Source organism: Melitaea cinxia, chromosome 17 (assembly GCF_905220565.1).
Source record: "Melitaea cinxia chromosome 17, ilMelCinx1.1, whole genome shotgun sequence".
In the NCBI taxonomy this organism is placed as follows: Eukaryota; Metazoa; Arthropoda; class Insecta; order Lepidoptera; family Nymphalidae; genus Melitaea; species Melitaea cinxia.
The window spans coordinates 13,702,922-13,728,871 of NC_059410.1; the positions used below are offsets into that span (position 1 = coordinate 13,702,922).

At 33.2% G+C, this 25,950-nt stretch overlaps 2 protein-coding genes and 1 non-coding gene across 3 annotated transcripts in view; 1 reads left to right on the forward strand and 2 right to left on the reverse strand.

Moving 5' to 3' along the window:
* Positions 1-6,418: 6,418 nt before the first annotated feature.
* Positions 6,419-14,834, reverse strand: LOC123661896. The gene is made up of 4 exons (XM_045596832.1): positions 14,720-14,834; positions 10,600-10,790; positions 8,744-8,857; positions 6,419-6,676 (listed from the first exon to the last, which is right to left on the reverse strand). The coding sequence occupies exons 1-4, from the start codon at positions 14,832-14,834 to the stop codon at positions 6,542-6,544; spliced, it is 555 nt and encodes a 184-aa protein (XP_045452788.1). The 3' UTR covers positions 6,419-6,541.
* A 1,136-nt stretch (positions 14,835-15,970) lies between these two features.
* Positions 15,971-16,042, reverse strand: Trnae-cuc. Its single transcript has one exon. It is a non-coding gene; the product is annotated as a tRNA-Glu (tRNA).
* Positions 16,043-20,627: 4,585 nt separating this feature from the next.
* LOC123661780 (phospholipid phosphatase 2-like) overlaps positions 20,628-25,950 on the forward strand; it is a 46,916-nt gene continuing 41,593 nt past the window's right edge. The window contains exon 1 of the mRNA XM_045596719.1: positions 20,628-20,853. Within this exon, the coding sequence (XP_045452675.1) occupies positions 20,758-20,853 (96 nt within the window). The 5' untranslated portion in view covers positions 20,628-20,757. The remainder of the gene's footprint in view (positions 20,854-25,950) is intronic.

The window sequence follows — 25,950 nt, forward strand, 5'->3', positions numbered from 1 at the left end:
AATGACAGGTTTGGGTCATTATGCCATGGTGCGAAACGTTTTGCTTATGGTGACTCATCTCAGGTAGAAATTATTAGACTCAATGGAGATGTTGTCGAAGGGTTTTTTATCATTGCAAGTGATGCTGTAAATTTAACAAATTGTATGTTTACATTTGAAAAACCTAAATACATTTTTTTGTATTTATTAAAAAAAAAATTGTTGGTTTTTGTTAAAAATTTGTTTTTGCACAAATGTCAATAGAATTAAATTATAAAGACGAAGAAGATCTGGATGCTTGTGTATATCTGTAGTACGCAGATAAATAATAATAATATAAAATGAAAAGAACCTTACATAAAACCTGTTATAGCCATTTTTGGGCTCGCTCATTAAAGATATACTTAGTATGCTTATACCTTTTACACAGCACGTGTCTTTTATAAGCGTATTTTAATGCTATAAATTGTATCTTTGCTTGATTGATAAATTCTGAAAGGCCAAACATCCCCATTTTCCGCAATCCATATCTAGTCTACACCGGCAATCTTACGTAGGTCATCGGTCCAACGGGCCGGAGGACGTCCCACACTGCGTTTGCCAAGAGGCAGTCTCCACTCCAGGACACGTCTGCTTCAGCGGCCATCGGTCCTGGAGCACAGGCGACCAGTCCACTGCCACTTCAACTTGCTAATGAATGATTTATGAGTTCGCGCCAAATTATCATTACTTTAAATTTAATAAAATATAGATATTTAGTACATTATTAAGTAATTACATTTATAATATTATTATTTTGAAAAGTATATTTTGAAATTTAACTCTAATTACTTGACTTGCGGGTTGAATTATGAAAATTTTAATTTATATATAGATTAATAATTTATAATATGAAATGACGGCAAATAAAAACCACGTGTTTTATAGCAAATGTATTTAATGCCACTATTCGTAGTCAATAGACTTGATTCTATATATGAGGAAGGGCACAGTAGGGAATTCCCTGCTCAAAATATGAAGCACCTCGACCTTACAGAAGATGATCTACCTGCTATAAAATTTAACTAAAATACAATAAAGTACACTTACAAACAATAGATTTACTTGTTTGTTTCCTTTTTGTTGTTGTGTTGTTTCCTTCACAAACCAAATACATAACAGAAATTTTTAGGCCTTCAAACCGCAAATTGTCTTGTATAAACATTTACTCATTTATTTTGCCATCTATCTCTTCGATTTTTATTTTTATTGTTTTACGCTATTTTTGGTTTTCAACTTATTTATGTATTAAAGAAAAACAATGAATCTTAATCTATAGAAGTTGAAGTACTTTTCTCTTCTCACCTAATTCTCATCTCATAATCTGCAATGTTATGTTGCTGACCATATTTATGTCGAGTTATGGTTTCAAAACCTTTGAAAATTTAGTAGGCGAAATCACGAAGAGGTGATTTCCAAAAAACAACTGAAGAAAATATCAAGAATTTAGGTATTAAATGAGTAAACATTAATAATTGTGCAATTAACATTTGTGCGCCCCATCTCACACTTCTCTAGTCCTCTGCCCAAAGGTTGCCTGGAAGAGATCGCTGTATTAGCGATAAGGCCGCCTGTTGCAACTTATGCAAATTCAATTTTTATATATAATTTATTATGCTGTTAAAACCTTGCATTAGTGTGCTAAAGAGTAAATAAATAAATAAATAATTATTATTATTATGTTAAAAATATATTCGTGATCCTTGGTTATTGACACTACTTCATATTTTAATGATTTATTAGCACTCACTTGACGATTTTTTGGATTTTTATCGAGTACTTATACAATGTTCTTTATCCTGAGAGACAGATCTACTATGCTTTGACATAAACCTTTTGACTACTAAATATACATGCAAACAAGCAACAAGATGCATCCTTTTATTTTAGCGTCTTATTTGTAAATTTCCTGAAGCGATTTCATTTATTAAAAATAAGAAGTCTATAAAATTCTGTTATATCCCACCGCTGGACGATAATATTTTTTAACCGACTTCCAAAAAAGGAGGAGGTTCTCAATTCGACTGTATTTTTTTTTTTTTTTTTTTATGTATGTTACATCAGAACTTTTGACCGGGTAGACCGATTTCGACAAATTTTGTTTCAATCGAAAGGTGGTGTGTGCCAATTGGTCCCATTTAAATTTATTTGAGATCTAACAACTACTTTTCGAGTTATATCTAATAATGCGTTTTTACTTGACGCTTTTTTCGTCGACCTACGTTGTATTATACCGCATAACTTTCTGCTGGATATACCGATTTTGATAATTCTTTTTTTGTTGGAAAGGGAATATCCCTAGTTTGGTACCGTGATATGGAAACCAGGATCTGATGATGGGATCCCAGAGAAATCGAGGGAAACTCTCGAAAATCCGTAATAACTTTTTACTGGGTGTACCGATTTTGATAATTTTTAATTTAATCGAAAGCTGATGTTTATCATGTGGTCACATATAAATTTTGTCGAGATCTGATAACTACTTTTTGAGTAATCTTTGATAACGCGTAGTTACTTGACTATTGTTTCGTCGATCTACGTTGTATTACTTGTCGATGTAATTGAAGTCGGTTTTTTTTTCGTTTGCGAGCAAACACAATTATTCTAGTAATAAAAAGTCTATTAAAAAAGTTAGTAAAATTGATGCACCTACGATGAACTGTTCCTTTGCAGATTTTTACAAATTGTTTTACTTTTATTTTTTAAAGAAAACCGATATAAAGTATTTGCTATGGATTTAAACCCCACTCGAATAAAAAAATAATAGAAATACAAGTTTGATGAAAATTAAAAAAAAAATCATAGTAACCGCTCTGATCATCATCAGCATCGGCCATAGTTTGATTTTTGATCGTTCGTAATTTTTACTGAATGATGATTGATCATATAAGTAAATAAATTTAATGTTAAAACGTAAATTATTTTGTTATTACTAGTAATCAAACTATCGTTTAACCTTCGATAAAACAATTAAATAACAATCTGTAATTACCAAGCCCCTATGTATCCTAAAGTTGCGTGATTCATGTAAATATTTCGCTTTTGTTTAACTTGCTTACAGTATCACAACATGGTACAATAAAAACAAAAAAATGTGGTGTTGAAATGTACATTAAAACCAATAAAACAATAATGCTAAAGTCTCATAAACAATGTCTCGTTTTCAACGGGCCCCAGTCGAATTGGAATCTTGTGTAGGATCGGGACAAACAACGCACAAGCACAAAAGCCCAACATAAACATTTAATTATCTGCTCCTAAGATAGGCAACTTAATGTCTATGTCATAGGTAACGTCCGGTTAATATAGATACATATATTTGAGAGAAATATGCATAAAGGTAAGACATAAATAAATCTATGTAGGTATCTATTACACTCAGACTTGGGGCAAAGATTCCCACAACCTCAGAAGCATCAACAATTACAAGAAAAGTTAGTATGTATTATAAGAACTTTTTGTGTACGGAACTGTAAAAATCGTGTAAACAATATTAACATTTTCTTTTCTGTGGTAACATTAAGTAGACATCTGTGTCATAGACAACCTTGAAATAAAAATAATATGACAGCAAGCATTCGAAGCACCTGCGGTCTTGGACGAATTTTTTGTTTTTGCGTTTCCGTTTAAAGCCGGTCTTAACAACTTTTTTTTTGTTATTACTTACTACAATTATATTAGTACTGTTGTATCTTTTACTACTTTTATATACTGTTATCTTTTAGCTACACATTTTCGTTTGTGTATACAATTTGGACGACTTTGTTATTATATTCATCAAATGAGATTGAGACATGAGGAAATTTTTATTGTAATTTGGCCCGTCTGGGAAAGTACGTCGACTTTACAGAATACGCTTCAACCTGTAATATCCCACTACTGGGCATAGGCCTCTTTCCCCATGTAGGAGTAGGATCAGAGCTTAATCCACCACGCTGCTCCATTGCGGGTTGGCGGATATATTCCCTACTATGAGTAATGATCGCTATCAGGTGTACATGATAACAACCGGGACCGACGGCTTAACGTGCTCTCCGAGGCACGGTGGGGAGACCCACAAGGACTGTACAAGCACCCAGACCACGGCGAACACCTGTATGATTACAGAATATCACTGATAAATAAAACTGCTGCTCTCGAGTAGTGTTCTGTTCCTGCGGAGAGTAAGGTGGCCAGAGCTCCTGGGGATAGTCAGGGGTAGGATGGAAATTCGTTTACGATGCTTTTGGTATCAATGTGCCTTTAACTACAAGATTCAACATGTTACATCCCACTGCTGGGTATGGGCCTCTTCATGTAGGAGAAGAATCGGAGCTTAATCCGTCCTCCTACAAGCTACGGTAACCGCATATCAGATGGGTCGTACTGTTATTCTCGCTTTTGCATGAAATAAAAGAACTATGAATAAATAATAATAATAGATATGGTAACTAAATTCTTTTTTTTTGTATTGCGGTATACCACGGCAGACGCAAATCCATTGAAGCGTTGAGTAAAATTATAATATACATTTATTAATAATAAAAAATTACATGCCTAGTACTGCCGCGATAAAAACCGTTACACATAACAATATGCTGTTTAAAACGGTCCGCATTGTGAGGTTTCTCAGCCTGGATCTTTAAGTACAGATGATAGCCTAGACTTGAGACTTAAGCCTCCTACCGGAGGTGTACTGTATACTCATAATGATTTTATTAATTAATTATGAATTTAGCAAATGAACTGAAAAAAATGAACTTGTAGACCTAATGGATGTTTATCAAATTACCATTTATTTAAGTTTTATAAAAATCGTATCTTCTGTTGGTACTAAATAATACTCGTATAATAACGCTGTGTGGTTACAGCCACCCCTCTCTTCCTGTGAGTGTTGTAAGAGGCGACTAAGGGATAACACAGTTCCACTACCACCTTGGAACTTAAAAAGCCGGCCGATGGCGGGATAACCATCCAACTGCTGACTTTGATACACACAGGTCGAAGACGGGTAGCAGCGTCATCGGCGCGACAAAGCCAGCCCTGCGGTCATCAAACTGCCTGCTCAGCGTGGTGACTATGGGCAAAACGCATGAGTTCACTCCATTTTTGGCGCGAACTTGTGGAGGCCTATGCCAGGAGAGGCCAGCAGTGGACTGTAATAGGCTGAAATGATGATGATTATGATGATGATGATGTAGATATATCATTTTATATATTACTAGCTGACCCCGCAAATGTCGTTTTGCGATATATGTTATTAACCCCCTTAATCGCCCCCCCCCCCCCCACCCCCTTATAACTTAGGGCTATGAAAAATATATGTTGGCCGATTCTCAGACCTACCCAATATGCGCACAAAATTTCACGAAAACCGGTCCAGCCGTTTCAGAGGAGTATTGTAACTAACATTGTGACACGAGAATTTTATATATAAGATAACAAAAGTTTATTAGGTTTTTACACTTAATATCATATTAATAAATATATCGCTATTATTATTATTAATATTCTTTTTATTCGATTACCCGTGGTTTGATCCACTGAATCGATAATCGTTACCTATTATTCATATTTATATTACCGGCGCGTGCGCTCGAGAAAGCGTGTTATGCAATAGTTAATGACCGTGGAACGATTTCATTGGAATAATTGATTTCCTAGCATTTTCTAAATTCGATAAAAAATTTGTCAAACTATTATAACTCAATAAAAATAAAATAAAATGTTGCATTTATCGAATTCTGAATACTTAATTCAGATTCTGATTTAAATTTCAGATCACTAATGTTGATAAATAAAATTTATTTAGTATATTTCAATATAATGGTCCTAAAATGCAAATCGAACATTTTTCTTATAAAAGAAACCCAGTTTAAAATGTATGTAATTAATTTTCAAGGATTAGTGGGGAAGACAATAAATTAAGTGATTGGGATCTGCTTTGTCTTCTTAGAATATATTTTGAATAATATTTATAAATAACAAAGGATTTTTCCATTACAGAAACGAAATATTTTTACTGTCGTTTCATTTATCATGCAAAATCTGCAACGACGTTTACAGTACGCCAGTTACGTAAATAATAATAAATAACAAATATTTTTAACCTACTCACACGATCGCCTGTCCCTAGGGTAGGGTAATCAAGGCCTATCTTATAGCAGTTAAAATTTTAGCTTGAAAAAGTTTTAGCTTGAGTTACTCCTTATTACATCAGCTATCTACCAGTGAAAGTCCCATCAAAATCGGCCCAGCCGTTTCAGAGTTTAACCGGAACTAACAGACAGAGAGACAGACAGACAGACTAAAATTGTAAATAATTTTATTTTGGTATAATTATGTACCGTGTACATCTATCAATCTTATTTATTTGTGTAGATGAGACAAAAATTCTCAAGATTTAATTTTTTCTTTAAATTATGAGTGAAGCTTATTTTTAAGGCCATATAACAAAGGCATTGAAAAATGAAACCCATAGAACTGGCTATAAATATTAAACTAAAATTGAAACAATATTTTCAGCTAAAAAAATAAAATAATTCTAGAACATTCTGAGCTCCTCGATTCTTCGAAACAATTTGATCTTCATCTGAATCACGGCGAGAATCCAATCAGGGATTAGAGTTACGAAGCGAACATCGTGATCAGAGCGGTGACCTTCGATACGAAACGTCATCTGTAACAAAAATGGTTCTTTTTTATAATATTAATCTATTTATAGCCTCTTATGATTAATGTGTTATAAGGCACAACCGGCCCATTATTATACTCTAACAGAAAATAGGTATGGAGCAGCTAAAGTATCCACGGATAAATGTGTTTGCTAGCAAACGAAAAAAAACCGACTTCAATTACATCGACAAGTAATAAAACGTAAAAGTAGACGAAAAAAATTAACAAAAGTACTAGTCTACCACTACGACGATTTTCGAAAATACCCCTCGATTTCTCTGGGATGCCATCATCAGATCCTATTTTCCCTGGTACCACCCTTGGGATATCTCCTTTCCAACATAAAAATAATTCACTATCAAAATCGGTTCATAAACAACGAATTTATCCGTGAACACATATAAATCAGTCAGTCAGTCAGTCAGCTCAGCCTATTATAGTCCACTGCTGGACATAGGCCTCCCCAAGTTCGCGCTAAACATCCTGGTTTTCCGCAATCCTCATCCAGCTTACACCGGCAATCTTACGTAGATCATCGGTCCAACGGGCCGGAGGACGTCCCACACTGCGTTTGCCAAGACGCGGTTTCCACTCCAGGACCCGTCTGCTCCAACGACCATCGGTCCTGCGACACAGATGGCCAGCCCACTGCCACTTCAACTTGCTAATTCTGTGGGCTATGTCGGTTACTTTCGTTCTCTCGCGGATAGTCTCATTTCTAATCCTATCTTTGAGAGAGATCCCAAGCATAGCCAGTTCCATTGCACGTTGAGCGACTTTAAACTTGTGGACCAGTCCCTTCGTCAGTGTCCACGTCTCGGCTCCGTATGCTAACACACGCAGGACGCATTGCTCGAAGACTTTTGTCTTAAATATTTTATTATTAAATGTCTTAAATAATTTGTGATAAATATATATAGGTATATATACACGGTCGAATTGAGAAACCTCCTCCTTTTTTGAAGTCAGTTAAAAATTGAAGACAACTCTCTTCTCTTATTTTTTCACTCTTTTTCGTTTCTAAAAGTCAAATCAATCTTAGTGACTTTTTATTTGCTAGCAATTATGATGTAAAATGCATATATATACATATATGCGTTTTAAAACGTTCAAATCTTTGTGGTTACAAAGCAATGCGAATTCACAATGTTGCTTGCGATGAATATAAATACAAAATACAGGTAGATATATATATAATTTACATTATAAATTACATTATACATTAGTAAAAAATTATATATTTACGTAGTAAGAATATGCGTTGATAGTATATAATAAAAATCAAACAACGGTAACATTTAAGTCATAACAAAAGAAATCATAATATACTATAACATCTTGATATGTTTTCGTAATATTAAACATTTATAAAATGAATCATAATTTTATTTATAAATACATTGTTACCTATACTTAGTTAATAGACTCTTATATGTATAAATGACTCATTTTAATTCCTAGAATCCTAAAAGGGCAGAAGTGAACCCAATTTACATTAACGATGATGATGATTTAATGAGGTGTTAGCGCAACAGTCACGGCATTAGCATATTCTGTACTGTCCATACAGATTTTTGCCGTGGTCCGGGCGTTTGGTCTTATCTAATATATAAAATTCTCGTGTCACAGTTTTCGTTGCCATACTCCTCCGAAACGGCTTGACCGATTTTGATGAAATTTTTTGTGCTTATCCGGTATCTATGAGAATCGGCCAACATCTATTTTTCATCCCCCCAAATGTTAGGGGTAGTCCACCCCAAAAATTTTTTTATTTATTTTTTAGACAAAATTTTTAATTTCTATTTTTTTATGATACAAAATTAAAAAATACATACAACTCTAAATTTTCAACCCTCTACCATCAACCCCTATTTTTAATAGTGTTTAGCAGCAAGACAACGATTGCCGGGTCAGCTAGTTTCTTATAGAAGTTTCGAGACCCCCGACACAGGAGTAAATAGTAGACTTGGCCGTTGACTGCTAGGCGTATAGTTAATAACTTGGAAAAATGTATTACTATACAATATAAGTAACATTCTATATACTTGAACATAATATTAATATAAATTACCAAAGGGACGCCTCTGATCTCCGGAGGCTCGGTGTGCTTATCTTCAACTCTGAAGAAAACCGAAGCCGTGACTTGAGGAATAGGATACGCAGCAGTTGGCTGACTGAATATCGCCTAAAATATATTTACAGTTTGAAAAATATAAATCGAGTGGCGATATATAATATTTTATGATGTAGACTGCAGAAAATACTCTAACTTACAGAACATCGGTCAATCAATTAATGATTTTCAATAAGTATTTCTCTTCATCATCATCACTTCAGTCTAATACAGTCCACTGCTGGACATAGGCCTCCACAAGTTCGCGCCAAAAATAACGTGAACTCATGTGTTTTGTCCATAGTCACCACGCTGCACAGTGCTGTGAGTCTAGGACAAAAAAAGAAAAAAACAAATTTCGGTTTCCTACAAATCGGTATTGCCGTTTTAAAAATAATGAGTTCCTACACAACGAGCACCAATTTTTATTAGCTGGATAGTTTTTATTCGCTTATAATGACACTTTGAATGTCTTACTTTGAATGAGTACCGCTAACTACCTTATCAGTCGTAAATCGTCTGTTGTGCAAAGTGCATTGTGAAAAGAAAGTGTAACGTTTTTATAAACTAACAGCTATGCAGATTAAAGGCCAAGGTATGTACTTTAAATTATTATAGTTTTTGAGTCTATACGTTGTCTTTAACTATGTATGAATCTATCCAAAGTTGCTATTGAAAATAAGTATAACTCTGTGCATTTTAAAACTTTGAAGAAAGTTTAAAAAAAAACATTGCATAACATTGCATACTTGTAACATTTTATTATTACTACATTGGTATACTTTAATTTTCAGTACAGTTTAAGTGCTTCCGTTTGCGACTTTTTTTTTATAATATCTTTTTCAGCGAGAAGGAAATCTATCAAAAACTCCGGGTAATCTGGTAGAAGTACGGTTTGAAACGGAAAAAAGTGGTCGAGAATCATCTGTATTTGAGAGAATTAGTTCTCTTTTCGTCGGTTATTTTGTTTAAATATGAAAGAATTTAGTCGTAGCCGCCAAAGACTTTATCAACGCCACGGAGGTTGGCTACAACGGGAGATTCGCCTGCCAGAAAGTTTTAATTAATTTAAAATAATATAATTTAAATTATTTTAAATAATTATTTAATTTAAAATAATTTAGTTTGGCTATTTTGGTAGATGAATTAAGTTAGAATGAATATTGTGTTTTTTTTACCTTAATTAAGATAAATATAATTTTATATTTAATATTGTTATTAGATTAAAGAAGCTAAAAATTATTATACTAGACAACATTAACAAAATTATGTACGAAATATAGTTTATTATAGCATTAAAACTGTGTTATGATTTTTGTCCATAGCGCCATACATTTCACTGCACTGTGCGCTGGGCAGGCGGGTTGGTGACCACAGGGCTGGCTTTGTCGCACCGAAGACGCTGCTGCCCGTCTTCGGCCTCTGTATTTCAAAGCCAGCAGTTGGATGGTTATCCCGCCACCGGTCGGCTTTTTAAGTGCCAAGGTGGTAGCGGAACTGTGTTATCCCTTAGTCGCCTCTCACGACACTCACGGGAAGAGAGGGGGTGGCTATATTCTTTAGTACCGTAGCCACACAGTACAGTAGTATTTCTCTTAATACTTTTATATCCTGACAGCTGGACCGATTTTTTATATTTTTATGTAAATATAGGGTAGGTCTGAGAATCGGCCAACATCTATTTTTCATACCCCTAAATTATAAGGGGAGGGGTTAAGTGGGTTTATAACTTATATGGCAAAACAACGTTTGCGGGGTCAGCTAGTATGACCCTAACATTACCACGATTTGATGTTTCAAAATTATATGTTTACCTCAAAATAGTAATACTGTGAACACTCATCATTTGAACTGCCTATGTACTTGAGCACGTACATAAACACGTCGGTCAAGCGCCATTTTTTCTCTATAGTTTGTCTCAGGAGTTGTTCGCTTGTGATGACCAACGGGCATTCTAATGTTGTCAAGAGGACTTTCGCCTGAGGTGTCATGACATCGCGACTTTCTGAAATAAACAAAAATGAACTGAACTTAATCTCATTAAAGTAGGTCACAGTACGAAATACCCACTCAAAATCAGGAAGAACCTCGACCTTACAGAAGATCATAGCTAAATAATACTGCTTTCATGCAGTGTTGTATTGACTCAGAACTCCTGGGGGATAGGAGCTTAGATCCGGCAACGTGGTTGCGATGATTCTAGTGTAGCAAACGTTTATAGGTTACGGTAATCACTTACCATCGGGTGAGTCGTACGCTTGTTTGCCGAACTAGTATATAAAAAAATTTGCCTGTAAATTCTACTGACGAAAAAATGCCTTGAAGCCTTCGCTATATAAGGTAAAGGTTGGAGTTGGTTCAATTACATTAGAACCGTTTTCACAGACATGTAAAAAAATGTATTTACATAGAGTCGAGAAAAACGTTAAAATTTTTCAATGCCAAAAGAAAAAATAAATATTGTTTTCTAATGTTTTTACGAATTTCACTCATTATAATGAAACGACTTTTTCGGATTTTATCGCATGTTATTAGGCTTTTTACATGCCTGACGTTTCGGATACTTTACAGCAACCATGGAGAGGACACGTATAGGAGTTTAATTATAGAAAGAATAAATAATCATTTCATTATTACAAAAACTATTTTATCCACACCATAAAACTAGGTTGTAAAACATCAGACTATGGTACATAGGGCCCAAGCTAAAGTTGTACCTAAATGTAAACCTAATTGACAGGTGCTTTAATACCGGAAATTGCTAAAACAATAAAAAGGTTAAATAAGTATATACACTATTTATACAAAAAAAAAAAATACACACAAAGTATGCTATGAGTAATCTATTTGTGACTTTTAAGTTAATTCAAAGATAATTTCCAGTGACTCAATCGCTACCAACATTGAATTATAAGAAGATACACGATTTCCTTCTAATTTTCCCACAGACAAAGTTTTAAATATATATTTATCTAAATATGCTATAAATATCACAAATGTTTCCTCAATTTTCAGATCAAAGGGGAGGAAACGAATCAACGGTGTTGATATTCAATTTATATTTATAACACTTTTTTTTATAATTGATGTAATAATTACATAACAAGCAAAGCGGAACTGACCGCATCCGTTCGATAAATCCGTGACACTTTCAAACGTTTTAATATTAGTCTAACACTACTTCAGTGAAGAAATGGAGAGTCTTCACCAAATTAAGGAAAAGGATTGGAGCTAAAATTGACATACAAACTTTAAGTTTTCTCTATAATATATTTTTTTAGTTAAGCATCAGATGAATTTATAAAAAAACTGCTTAATACAGCACTTATTAATCCTCTCGTCCACTATGACTTTAAAAAATTCTTGGCGTGTAATTTTACTGATGATTATGCACTGCCAATGAGTACAGATTACGACCATCCTAATAGTTCTAGACAGTTTTAGAACTGTTGGTCTGAAATTAAACTATTGTAAAAAAAACATACGCCGATAATAAATCAGATATTGTAGGTAGTAAAAATGGCATGGGCAACTAACAGCCCATGAAAGTTGTGAAACCTATAATAAAAAAAAACCAGTACAAATTTATGTATTACAGATAGCCATACATGCCTGTGCTAGTAAGGGAAGTTAGTAGTCAGTAGTCACTATTAAGCCTCGTCTTGAATTTCTTTAGAGAGAGTTTCTTAAAATTTTTCGTTATAATAACACCAATCAAAAGGTCAGAAATAACCATAAAAATATATCAAATCTTCTGCAGTATCGAGTATATTTATTTTTTAACTTTTACAACCTCTATCAACGGTTTTACTTCTATGAGACTAAGGATTGTGTTTTCTAAAATCCCGATATTTCGGCGACGTTAGAAGCCCACGGTAAAGAGCGACTCCTTGCCATAGCTATGTATTGTTAGTATCAGTACGTGGCATATTTAGTTCAGACCACTCTATTATAAATGATAAGAAGAATTTGCCACCCAACAGACCATTATTCGGGGTAATGCAAGTAAAAAAGAAAGCTATTTAAGTAGCACGTGTTATTATAAAAAGAAAACGAGACAAAGACAGTAGAGTACAAAAAAGTAAAAAAAAAAGGTTTTTGCATAAAAGGGGTACTTATAGAACAAAACAACATCGTCTCCATATGACACCAACAGACAGATGTTTCCTTTTGTATGTTAATTAAAAAGACCCGCATGTGTCAAATATCGCCGAATAAAATAAATGTTAAAAGTAGGTGACCCGCGCGGTTTCTTCCCTGCTTCTGTTTTAATTAGATCACTTACATGAGAACATAATTAAAATAAAAACAAACAATTAACAGACATTCGTTGTCGTACTTACTTTCAATTGAGAAATAACACACAAATTATTAAACACAAACCAGATATCCCAGATCAATTTAAAAAAAAACATCACCACGATTTGAAAATCACTATTACGCCATTCTGCAAACTCAGACAGAGACAGACGCTTTTTGAATATATCAAATGAGTCAACATTTTTGATGTCTGCGGGTATCTTGTTATATAATATCTAGTTATGGCTACCAATAGTCTTAGATTGATATTTTGTATCCTATAATCCTTATATTTATTTATAAGAAGTCTGTAACTTCAAAGAGTTATTTTTATATCGTAAAAGATATGTTGGAACCATACTTAGTACCTAGTAGATACATATTAAGATTAGCGAGCAGAAATTATCAAATACTCAACTTTAACAATATTACTAGAGAAAAAATGACAAATTAAAGAAGTAGAGAGTAGTCCCCAGTTCCCCTATGACCCTTCAAACAAACTAACAATCTACCCTATTATGGTATTTTTATTCATTTCGTGTATATATATATATATATATATATATATATATATATATATATATATATATATATATATATATAATTTATACATAGTTTTGGTTACGCATTGTTGTCAAACCTTAAAACAATGCGGGTGATTTTGCCGTAGTAAAGTAATCTATACGAAATTTTGTAGAGGTCATTTTGTGTATTTATTTACGGATTGATAAGGAAGGACGATAATTATGAAGGACGCAAATTATATAACCTCCCGTTCTGGTGTACTGGTCACGAAACTCACGAAAGTATGTTTACCGCTCGGAGTGAGTAATTATTTTAAGAAAGATTTACTTCTGGTTTGTATGTGCTATTGGGTTTCCCCACTTTGACTCGGAGAGCACGTTTAGCCGTTGCACGATCTTGATCGTTATCGGCAATATCTAATCTTGATAACTAATAAGCTGACCAGTTATAATCGTTACCTTTACAAGGTAACGATTATCACTTTATGAGAGTTGCTTTAAAGGCAACACATTTAAAATCTTTTACTTCAGTTTCAATTCAATTGAATAGTCATCATGTCGTTGGTTTGCACGCGCACAAAAATATTACACAGGTATATGAACATTTTATTTTATTAAAAACGAGTGTGCTTTAGACCACACGACTGAAGTAAAACTTCTTTAGACCCATCTAACTTATATATAATAATAATAATCTTATATATATATATATATATATATATATATATATATATATATATATATATATATCCCTCTCAACTTCCGTTCGCCTCGGGTGATCACAATTTTCGTAACGGTCTCGTCACGCATTCACCAGCTTACTCCCCAAGTCAAGCGTGCGTAAAGAAGTTTTACTTCAAAAATTTTTTTTATAACACTAGCTACTTATCAAAGTAAAAAAAGAAAAGGTATAATTAATCTTTTCGATTGTCTATGATATACAGAAGAGTAGCCAAAATTGTCGAGTTATGGAGCAAAAGTCTTAATAAAAAAAATCGGTTCATAAACGAAGAAGTTATCTCCGAACATACATAAAAAATATATATATACGGTCGAATTGAGTAACCTCCTCCTTTTTTTGAAGTCGGTTAATTAAAGGGCAACCACTAACTGGCTAACTGTTTCAAAGTCTGTCTCACTCCCAGAGTCTCCTTGGCTCTGTTGATCACAGATACCAACATATCCACCGCCTGTTCTTCATAAGGTTTTATTTCCGGTATATTCATTTTTAAATATAATTAATTACACAATAATAATGAATCTATGTAATAATAAATGTAGACAAAAATATGTTTTGATATTCCAATCTTGAACTGTCAAAAGCAGATAGATAATTTTTATTGACATTGTTCATGCGATAAAGGTTTTATATAATTTGTTTTTTTTTTTATATGCTGGTTATGTTGATTGGTAATCTCAGATTATACATACTCTTTTGATGTCAACTCTGATCTGTTTGGTTTTAAATGTATTATGTTTGAATTACTTTAAATTTGGAATGTTATTTTATTTGTTTAGATTGAATTGTGTCATATTTTATGATTCTGTGAAAAACGGTAATTTTGGGTAGATTTAGCCAAAACCTCCTCTAGCTGTTATTGTAGCAGAGTAGTTAGTGAAAGTAAATAAAAAGTTGTACAATAATTAAATTGTCTACTACCTATTTATCAAGTTTTACATTCACTCGTTTTTGCCCCACTTCTACAAAAATCTGTGCAGCCCATGATTGTGTTAATTGACAATATTTTGCTAAATAGTTTGCTTTCATCCTGACGTTACTATGCCAACATTTTTGAAAAGTTGACCTTAAAATGTCATTGAAATTAAATTTTATATGGGATACTAGCTGAATCGGCAAACGTTGTCTTGCCGCTAAACGCTATTTAAAAATAGGGATTGATTGTAGAGGGTTGAAAATTTAGAGTTTTTTGTATATTTTTTAATTGTCATAAAAAAAATAACATTCAAAAATTAAAAAAAAATTTTTTTGGGATGGACTACCCTTAACATTTAGGGGGATGAAAAATAGATGCTGTTTGATTCTTAGACCTCCCCAATATGCAGACAAAATTTCATGAAAATCGGTCGAACCGTTTCGGAGGAGTTTAACTACAAACACCGCGACATGAGCATTTTTTATATTAGATTTATATTTTTTTTATAATTTCTTTTTTTTTATGTTTTAGCAGTGGTATTTTTTTGTAGTATCTATATACTTATCTATAGAGTTTTTAGCATTTGTCTAAAACCTCTTCTGCATTAATTTTTTTTAGTTAACGAAGATAATAGTTATTTTATTTTATTTTAAATAACATTAAAATAAAAATAAAAAAGTACATATGAAGCGACAAACAAAATTCTATTCCGGTACCGGGAATCGAACCCGAGCCTCCTGGGTGAGAGCCAGGTATCCTAGCCACTAGACCATACCGGATCATGAGATAACTTGCAAAATAAAGAATCTTGAACTAACAGTCTTCCTCGATCTCAACATTTTATTAACTTTAATTGTTTGATTTGTAGAAGTGTGTAACTATTACTGCATCTCCAAAGAGTACTACGTCAACTCAATGTAACGCAAGTATGCAGAGGTGTCTCTAAAGAAGACTTTGGCACCAATAAGGTTATTTTAAAATTGACAGATTTATTAAGCTCGAGGTACATACGGTAGTAAGTTTTAGTAAAAATATAATATTTCGTAGTTGTCTAGTCAATACTCTTTATGCGTATATACTAATACTATCTTTCATTAATCATTATAGACGCGTTGGCGCAGTGGTTACAGAACTGGCTATTGCGTTAACGGTCGCGGGTTCGATAGATTGAGAGACATAGGTGTTTGTCGTGGTCTGGGCGTTTGTGCTTGAGTGTTGTGCGTATTTCCGGACCCACGAAACAGGAGAAAATCCTACTGAGGCTCGTTGAGTGTGAAGCGTTTATTATTTATATACCTATGTATATTACACACACATGAACACACATAACACACATCCGTCATCACTGTTTTTAAGATGGACATTTTTAATGTAAAATAGTCAGTACAAATAGCAATCCCTAATAAAAGCAAATAAAATATAATAAAATGATTAAAAACATGTTCAAGTAAATATAACCATGAAATACAACGATTCATATCATTGCAATTCTTATTTTTAACCGACTTCCAAAAAAGGAGAAGGTTCTCAATTCGATGTATTTTTTTTTTATGTATGTTACATCAGAACTTTTGACTCGGTGGAGCGATAACGACAAATTTTCTTTTAATCGAAAGGTGGTGTGTGCCAATTGGTCCCATTTAAATTTATTTGAGATCTAACAACTAGTTTTCGAGCTATATCTAATAATGCGTTTTTACTTGACGTTTTTTTCGTCGACCTACGTTGTATTCTACCGCATAACTTTCTTCTGGATGTACCGATTTTGATAATTCTTTTTTTGTTAGAAAGTAGATATCCCTAGATTAGTACCATGATAAGGAAACCAGGATCTGATGATGGAGTTCCAGAGAAATCGAGGGAAACTCTTGAGAATCCGCAATTACTTTTTACTGGGTGTACCGATTTTGATAATTCTTGTTTTGTTGGAAAGAAAATATCCCTAGTTTAGTACCATGATAGGGAAACCAGGATCTGATGACTGGATCCCAGAGAAATCGAGGGAACTTCTTGAAAATCCGCAATAACTTTTTATTCGGTTTACCGATTTTAATGATTTTTAATTAAATCGAAAGCCGAAGTTTATCATGTGGTCACATTTAAATTTCATCGAGATCTGATTACTACTTTTTGAGTAATCTTTGATAATGCGTTGTTACTTGAATATTTTTTCGTCGATCTACGTTGTATTACTCGTCGATGTAATTGAAGTCGGTTTTTTTTTCGTTTGCGAGCAAACACAATTATTTAAATAATTCAATCACAAGTTTTACTTTAAATAACTTCAGTAATCAAATCAAATATTTTCTTTTAAATATTATTTAATATATAATTTTATATAATTTTATATATTTTTTTTAAATATTATTATTTTTTTTTTTCGTTTGCGAGCAAACACAGTTATGTCAAAATGCAAATGTCATCTCTATAACTTATAACTTATTTTCAACCCTAAAATACACAAAGATTATTTTAAAACCTTGATACTGTAATATTATTTGCAATGCATCATTCAAAAGATATTTACTTGATCTCCAGGTGTATATGTAATGTGTATGAATATTCGTGACTCATACATATATTTCTCTTAGTCTACTTTCTATACATTTATTGTATGAATTAACAAACAATGCTTGAGCTGTATGATCATATAGATTATATGCTGTGAGGGGTCTACACAATTGGTATAAATTAGTATTTATAAATATGAGGGGCCTTCAACACAGTATAAAACGTAATTATTTTAGTATTCTTGTAGTATATACATTTGTTTTGCTGTATATTTGTAGTAAACATTACTGTTACACTTCTTGGAGAGATTTTATAAGAGTAACCGAGTTTCTTACTGGTTTATCTCAAAGTTGTACATTGATTATTATACATGTAATATTTGTATGTAACGATAATTCAAAAATCGTTCTTGAGGTTCTATTTTTATTTTGATAGATATCAATATCAAAATGTACTGAGGTAGGACATATCAGGAAATATCCTGCACAAAATCTGCAGCAGACCGACAGGGGAAGTACCTTGACCTTTCAGAAGATCAGCTAAATAATATTGTTTTCAAGCAGTGTTGTGTTCCTATGGTAAGGTGACCAGAGCTTCTGAGGGAGATTTGGAGTTGCGATGCTTCTGGTGTTGCAGGCGTCTATAAGCTACGCAGCCTCTTACCATCAGGTGAGCCGTAAACTTGTCTGCCAAAATATTTGTATGAATAAAAAATAAAAAGGCGTTGTTCAATTTTTTTTGCACATATGTATGCCATTGCTCATGGTCACAGTGGCCTTGACTAGGTTGGATTTTTAGTTACAGCTGTCTAGTACCTACTTGTAATTTCTACTACCTACTTGGGGTGAACACAGATACTTAATAATCCATATCTTAGAAATAGAAGCATTTTGGCATTTATAACATACCTAATTGGTGAGTTTATATTTCTTGTGTGTTATTTTGACCGCTTAAAAATTGAGTATTGCTTCCTAGAGAAATCTTAAATAAATAAAGTATTCAGGATCTCACCTACCATAAGGTAAGCAATTTATTGTTTGTGTTATAGGTTGTTACCTATAACCGTAATATATATAACCATAATACATAATAAAAAAATTGACTAGCCCGTTGGCGCAGTTTGTAGTGACCCTGCTTTCTGCTCCGAGGGTTGTGGGTTCGATTCCCACCCCGAGTCTGGGTGTAATATAAATATTTATTTATATATTTATATATGTATTATTTATAAGTATGTTTATCGAAAAAAAAATATATGTAGCTATAGACCAGTCGGCTGTTACCTATAACACAAGCATTAAGTTTCTTACTTTAGGAACAGACGACCGTGTGTGTATTGTGTAAATATTTATTTATTTAAACACAAATATTACACCCAGACAGGTGGGAATCGAACCCACAACCCGCGGAGCAGATAGCAGATCCACTACATACTGCGCCAACGGGCTTGTCAGTGATACACGAGTAATTGACTTTTCCGAGATATAAAAATCAATATAAGATGCCAAACCGCTCCAAACAACTTTTATATCCGCGTCTGTTCCAAGAACAAAATGATTACATATAAAATATGAACCACGTTTAAGTAAATACTTTTCCTTAAGCCACCGAATTTGTTTACGTTATACAGTGACTACTAACTTCGTTTGCGACTTAAAATATAAATAAATACGCATCGCCGAAATGTACGCGAATAGCTTTCGAACGATTAAATAACTATTAAATAATTTTTAACCGACTTCCAAAAAAGATGATTTTTCTCTCATCAAAAGGCGGTGCGTGTCATGTGGTTCTATTTAAACTTAATTGAGATCTGTCAAGTACGTTTCGAGTTATCTAATAGTGCGTATTTACTACCTCATAACTTTTAACTAGGTGTAGCGATTTTGATGATTCTTATTTTAATCGAAAGCTGGTGTTTGTTTTGTAGTCTTGTTTAAATTTGATCGAGATCAGATGACTACTTTTTGAATAATCTTTTATAACGCGTATTTACTTTACTATGTTTTCATCTACCCACGTTGTATTATTTGTCGATATAATAAAAGTCGGTTTAATTTTCGTTTGCGAGCAAACAATTATTTGTAATAAGTAATACACATAAAAATAAATATTATAAACAGACTCAGTGAAAGAAAAGGATAAAAGCAGGGTTACTAAATCTACACTATCAGTCCAGTCAAAAAAAAAAATGAAAGTTTTTTATAGTGCTATGAACCAATTCTAGTCGTACAGAATGACAACACGATAGAATGATACATACATATTCAGCTCGCTCACGTGCGTGATTCATGCGGAGATAGGTACACAAGGATCCCGCGTTTACGGAAGTGATACTATTTTTATGAATAAATTGTATTTATTTTATAAATATATAGGTTTTAATTTTTTTCAATTTTGATTTATAAATTTCAATTATTTAAGGTTTCAAACGTTGTTATTTAAATGACTGTTTTTTTTATGATTATACCTAAATGCTTTTTACAAATATTTTAGCTAGCTGTTTTATTTTGTACATGATTGCGAAGTTTTTCTTCATTTAAATTTTATGTAAAAAAGTCAAAAATGTTTAAATAAAAAATTATACTTCCTAAATATTTTTTTTTATCGTGTATTCGTTTCGTCAGTGGTATTGACACATAAATAATAAAAAATTACAATTACGTTAGACGATTAAATTTTACGACATATTTTAAATTATTCACGTTAGTAATAATACTGTTATATAATTAATTAATACTGTTAACCTTATTCAAACCAATAATTAAAGTCGTCTTATTACTTTGAATATGTCACTTCCAGTATATCTGCTTACGTGTATAACAGCGGCGCTCACGCAACTGTCAAGTCAGTCGTACAACAATATTACAAGTAGACACACATAACACAACAATGTACCTATTTAATTCCATTTTCAATTTGTGTATGTCTATTTAAATTACTACCGCGTGTGTGTGTTTTGTAATACATTTGTGTGTGCAGTGAAATGGGTGCGTTGGATTGTGTGAGTGTCAGGATAAAGCCCACGGATAGCACTGAAGTGTTTACCGTGACAAGATCGGAACTATCTTTACATCCACCGGTATGTTATTACCGTTTATACGTATTAATATTATCCTGTGGTCTGTAAGGATGTATTCATAATTGTTTAGTTAATCTTTTACCCAAAATTCTGAAATATTAGAGGTGAAATTAAGGATAAAAGATTACCTACTAAGATGTTACCAACCAACTTCTCAATACGCAATTGTCCATACATCTATATTTACACTAATAAATACATGGAGAGCCGGTTTTTTTTCTTCGGTTATAAGTACTGCGAAAACTATTGAACCGATCGGAATAATACTTATACCATAAGATGCAGCGTGTTTCGGAGAAGGTTTTGGTGTATAATATGTTGGTATCGTGTAAAAAATATGGACGGATAGAGGTCGCTAGTCTCAAAATATGGAGCAGCCCTACTGGGTTAGTACCTCGACCTTACAGAAGATCATAACTACATAGTACTGCTTTCAAGCAGTGTTGTTTTCCTGTCGGTGGCTAAGGTAATCAGAGCTCTTGGTGGGAATTGGGGATAGGGTCGGCAACCCGTTTACGATCTTTCTGGTGTTGCAGACGTCTATAAGCTACGGCCATCGCTTACCCTCAGATGAGCCGTAGATACGCTTGTTTGCCGACCTTATTAGTATATTATTACTTTTGCCGAGCTTATATAATAAAAGAAGTCTAAAAAATTGTATTTTTATTACACAAATTACTTTTGGTATTTTTTTCAAGAACAAATACAATTTGTTGTAGTTTCACGGAGCATTAACTCTTTTAGCGATATATCGTACACAAGGTGAAATATAATTTTTGATGTTGTATGAGCTACCGGATTAGAGGTTAACTACAAACCCACCTATTTTCACCTGCTTTATGTTTAATGACATTGACCGACGAACTGCATCTTGATATCGTTATATTATACTTGGTAATTATGTACAAAATCGGCCTCTAATTTATGGGGCTAGGGGGGAGAGGGGGTGGTGGGTTTACCTCCCCGGGCAACTATTATCTTGTAAACCCCATGATAACGGAGATATCGTGGTTAAAGTTTTGAGGTTAAATTTTTAAATCGGAAATTTTTTAACTACCACCTTTGAGGTTAGAATAACGCTTGGCTCCGGCGCTGCGGGTAGTGCAGCCCTTCCGCCCTTGCGTGCGAAAGCACGGCGGGCGAGGGCTGCCCTCCCTCCGCTCCTCCGGCTTAAAAAAAACACTCTAGGGGTAGGGCAGACTAAGACCACGTGGACAAGTGGGGTGCTCCGATTCGGTTTTGGGTATTTTTAGAATTTCTATACCTATATTCTAGCACGCAATGTTACTAATTTTATTAGAATATTATGGTCTGACGCGTTATTACTTTTAAACAATTAAAAGTGTCTATTTGTCAGTCGTTAAAGGTCAATTCGTATCGTATGTTGATCTTGCAGTAAAGATTGTTGTGTGCAGGAGCATGAGTGCACTTCCCGCAGCACTGGAATTAAGGTAGAGTCAGAAATAACAAAAATTTAACCTCGCATAAATTAATCACCGGTTATGTACATCATTGCCTTATACCTGTTATGATGATGAGGATGAGTGAGATGAGATGAGTCAAGCTAAGGCTAATGTGTATATAGTTCCTAAATATTTTTCACAGTTTGAGAGTGTTGTTTATGTATCCAAGCCCCCAAACTAGATATACGTTCGGCCTGTAACATCCCAATACTAGGCACCTATGGACCTCTTTCTCCATGTAGGAGAAGAATTGGAGCTTAATCCACTTGGTATCTGCTTATAATAGGCGTATCGTATGCTTATTTCTCATAAAAACAACAGAATTAAAATTATAAATGTCCAACTACTTGAAAAACGCTTTTTCTTCATATCTGAGAAGGGTTGTTACTTAATCTATCATATTTTTGGGTTAGTGATTATGCGACTGTCTTGAAATGTCCGTTCAAAGTAATAGGCGAAACTGCGACCATTTTATTTGTGAAACTTTTTTTTAAATTTGAAAACCAACCATATTAAAATTCTTATTGATACTATACATCTTAGTACTGTTACAAAACATACACACTTTTTTTGCACATAAGCCGTCGTTTAAATAAATATATCTTAATAATTAATGATAAAAAGGTTTAGATACCTACTGAAATTTGTTACTTATCTGATAAACTCGTTCTAGTAAATAGTGAAGTCACAATGACGCATGCAACTGTTTGGCTTAAATAGTTAAATACATATTGAATACTGTACACATATACTTTCACTTAAATGTTTTTATCATACGATGCGTCACACCAGAGTCAAGTGAAGGTTGCGAGAAGAACAGACGGAATATTGATTTTATTTGTATTCATTTAGGCTTTCTATTTTTAGAATATTCTAGACAAGTTGTATTCGCTATGATGTTCGCGAAAATATATTTACTAAACTACGGGACTGCTTTGAATAAAACTCGTGGCCTTACCTCTAGGCCACTAGATACCTACTTTTTTCCCAACCCCTAAACCTCAAGGGTGAATAATATTAAATAATAATTATAATAAATACCTCGGGGGGATTGAGGCTCCCCCCCCCACCCCTCAAGAAGGCTCCCGTAAGAATAAGAATCCCGTAATTTAGACATGCTCTGCGACCAACTAATACTTACGATATAGACAGGAAGACAAACATAGATAAAAATGCCGTTAATAGAATGTTTTAAAACGGTATTATATAAGATCCAAAGAGCTTTTAAAAATATATTTTATGGTAAAGAGCTACAGTTTTGCTATCATTACATAATAATTTTTTTAAAACATATTGTCATTTATATATCAATTAAAATTAAAACCGTGCTTTCAAAAATGCTGAAATGCAGAATGCATGATTGTAAATAATAGTTTTTATTTACCAAAACCACAACAGCACTACATATCGCGTTCAACGGTAACTGGTCCCAAGTAAGAGGAATTCCGTATCGCCATACAACAACAACGATTTTTTACGATCGTACTAAAAAGAAAAAAGTATTAAGGTAAAAAACGCAGGTACCTGCTTTAAGGCAAGCCCGCAATCGAAATGAAGCAAGTTAAATTTAGAATAATCGATAACTGGATCAAAACCATTATTAAACACAGACTTGTGTTACAGAAGATCGTATGTAGGGCAAATAAAGGAGAATACATTACTACGTCTCATAGAAAGGTCGAGCCTATAGTAGTAGATAAAAAAAGTGGTTAAAACACCACGGACAATAGCAGAGCTTATATATATGTGTGTGTGTGTGTGTGTTTGTGTGTTTGTGTGTGTGTGTGTGTGTGTGTGTGTGTGTGTGTGTGTGTGTGTGTGTGTGTGTGTGTATTTTATGTTTAACAAATCCTTACCACATATGCCATTTCGATAAGATATACAAGATATGAAAGTATTGTCTGTTATATTCATTTAATTTTTAAAAAATATATTTTACACTAACAAATGGAAGTTAGTAAGATTATCAAATAATTGGATTACTAAATAAAACAAAACTTATGAGAACGATGTGTTATCACTTTTTGGCCGGTTTTTTTTTTTATATTAACTAAGATAATATACACTAATATGCTTATTTACTTCTTAAAAATGAAGTAACTAGTTTTAAGAGGCTGCCAACCACGAGTAAATGGAAACTTCTTGTAATTTGCCTAGATCTAGTCAAAATACACGGTTGATGTCTATATACTAATTGACAGGTTAAAGGAGGTTGATGTGAGATGCGTATCTCTTCTGCTCTTTAAAAACTACCTGCTAAACCGAAGGCAAAGAGTCGGGATCGGTCAGACAACCAGTGATATTGTACCCATCTCGTATAGGGTGCCTCAGGGTATTTTCTTTGTTAAAAAAACATGCTCAGCTCCTATAGACGTAAAGACAAAGTATGTCCCTCTGTCAGGGTTTCAACTAGTCTAGCTCAGAGACACTACTATTACTTGGGGAATTTTCTGTATCACAGGGTTAACTCTCGTATCTATCACCTTCCGAGACTCAAATGTAAATTCACCATTACCAACTGGCTCAAATTTTATACATATAATGATACTGAAAACTTACCTATTTATTAATCGGCTGACTCTAGATCTATTATTTTATCTTATAATATAAAAATGAGTCGCTGAATGTGTTGCTAAGCGCAAAACTCGAGAACGGTTGGACCGATTTCGCTAATTCTTTTTTTAAAATATTCCTTGAAGTACGAGGATGGTTCTTACGGAGAGAAAAATTCTAAAAAAAAAAAAATTAATAAAATTAAAGAATCGACTGTTAGGCGATACGAAGTTCGCCGGGTCAGCTAGTTTTGTATGTATTTTTTTTCCATTTTAATATAGATGTATTGGGTCCTTGTTGGTACATACCATAAGTTTGTTAAATAAGCTTATACCTTCATCTATGAGGCCTGTTTCTATTTGTCTCAGTTCTGTACATCTGATCCCGTATTCTTAACTTTGGGAGGGACCTGATGACTTATAGTACAGGTATTTTATACCTTTTTTATATCATTAATAAGAGAAGGTAACATTGTATTGATATGATTGTAATGGAAAAATATACGTAAAAATACTCGTTTACTCGCTGTATTATTATTGTTATTTTCCTAAGTAAGAACGAAAATAATAACGACTCAGAAATTCCTATTTCTTTTCATCATCACAGTCACGACGTACAAGCAGTCACGTTTTCTACGGAGGTTTTGATATCATCATTATTAAAATAAGATATTAAACAAATGTGTTTTTATCTCCTACTAGTTGACATTTAAAATAGCTTACGAGTATTTTTTTTTTTTATTTGAATATAACTTCATTTTTATTAATTAATTCAAATATCAATAAAAATAAAATTCACGATTAGTACATTACAAAATAAAGACACTGAAACTATTTAAATAATATTTAATAAAATAAATTATGAAATTATAACCTTAAAGTAATAATAAATAATTCGTACTACAATACAAATACTATATTTGCATTATTTTAATTCTTAAAATATGTATTTTTTGATATTATATATTATATTGTAATGAGATTGCTGTGTGGTTACGACAGTAAAGAATATAGCCACCCCCAGGTGTCGTAAGAGGCGGCTAAGGGATTACACAGTACCACTACCACATTGGAATTTAAAA

Bases quoted from the DNA above. Each gene is read 5' to 3' on its own strand.
- LOC123661896 (XM_045596832.1), bottom strand. From the start codon at position 14,834: ATGAATATACCGGAAATAAAACCTTATGAAGAACAGGCGGTGGATATG. The intron at 8,858-10,599 runs GTAAACATATAA...AATATATTTTAG, and splicing joins CACAGTATTACTATTTTGAG to GCGATATTCAGTCAGCCAAC. The intron at 6,677-8,743 runs GTAATTTATATT...TTTTTGTTACAG, and splicing joins AGATCAGAGGCGTCCCTTTG to ATGACGTTTCGTATCGAAGG.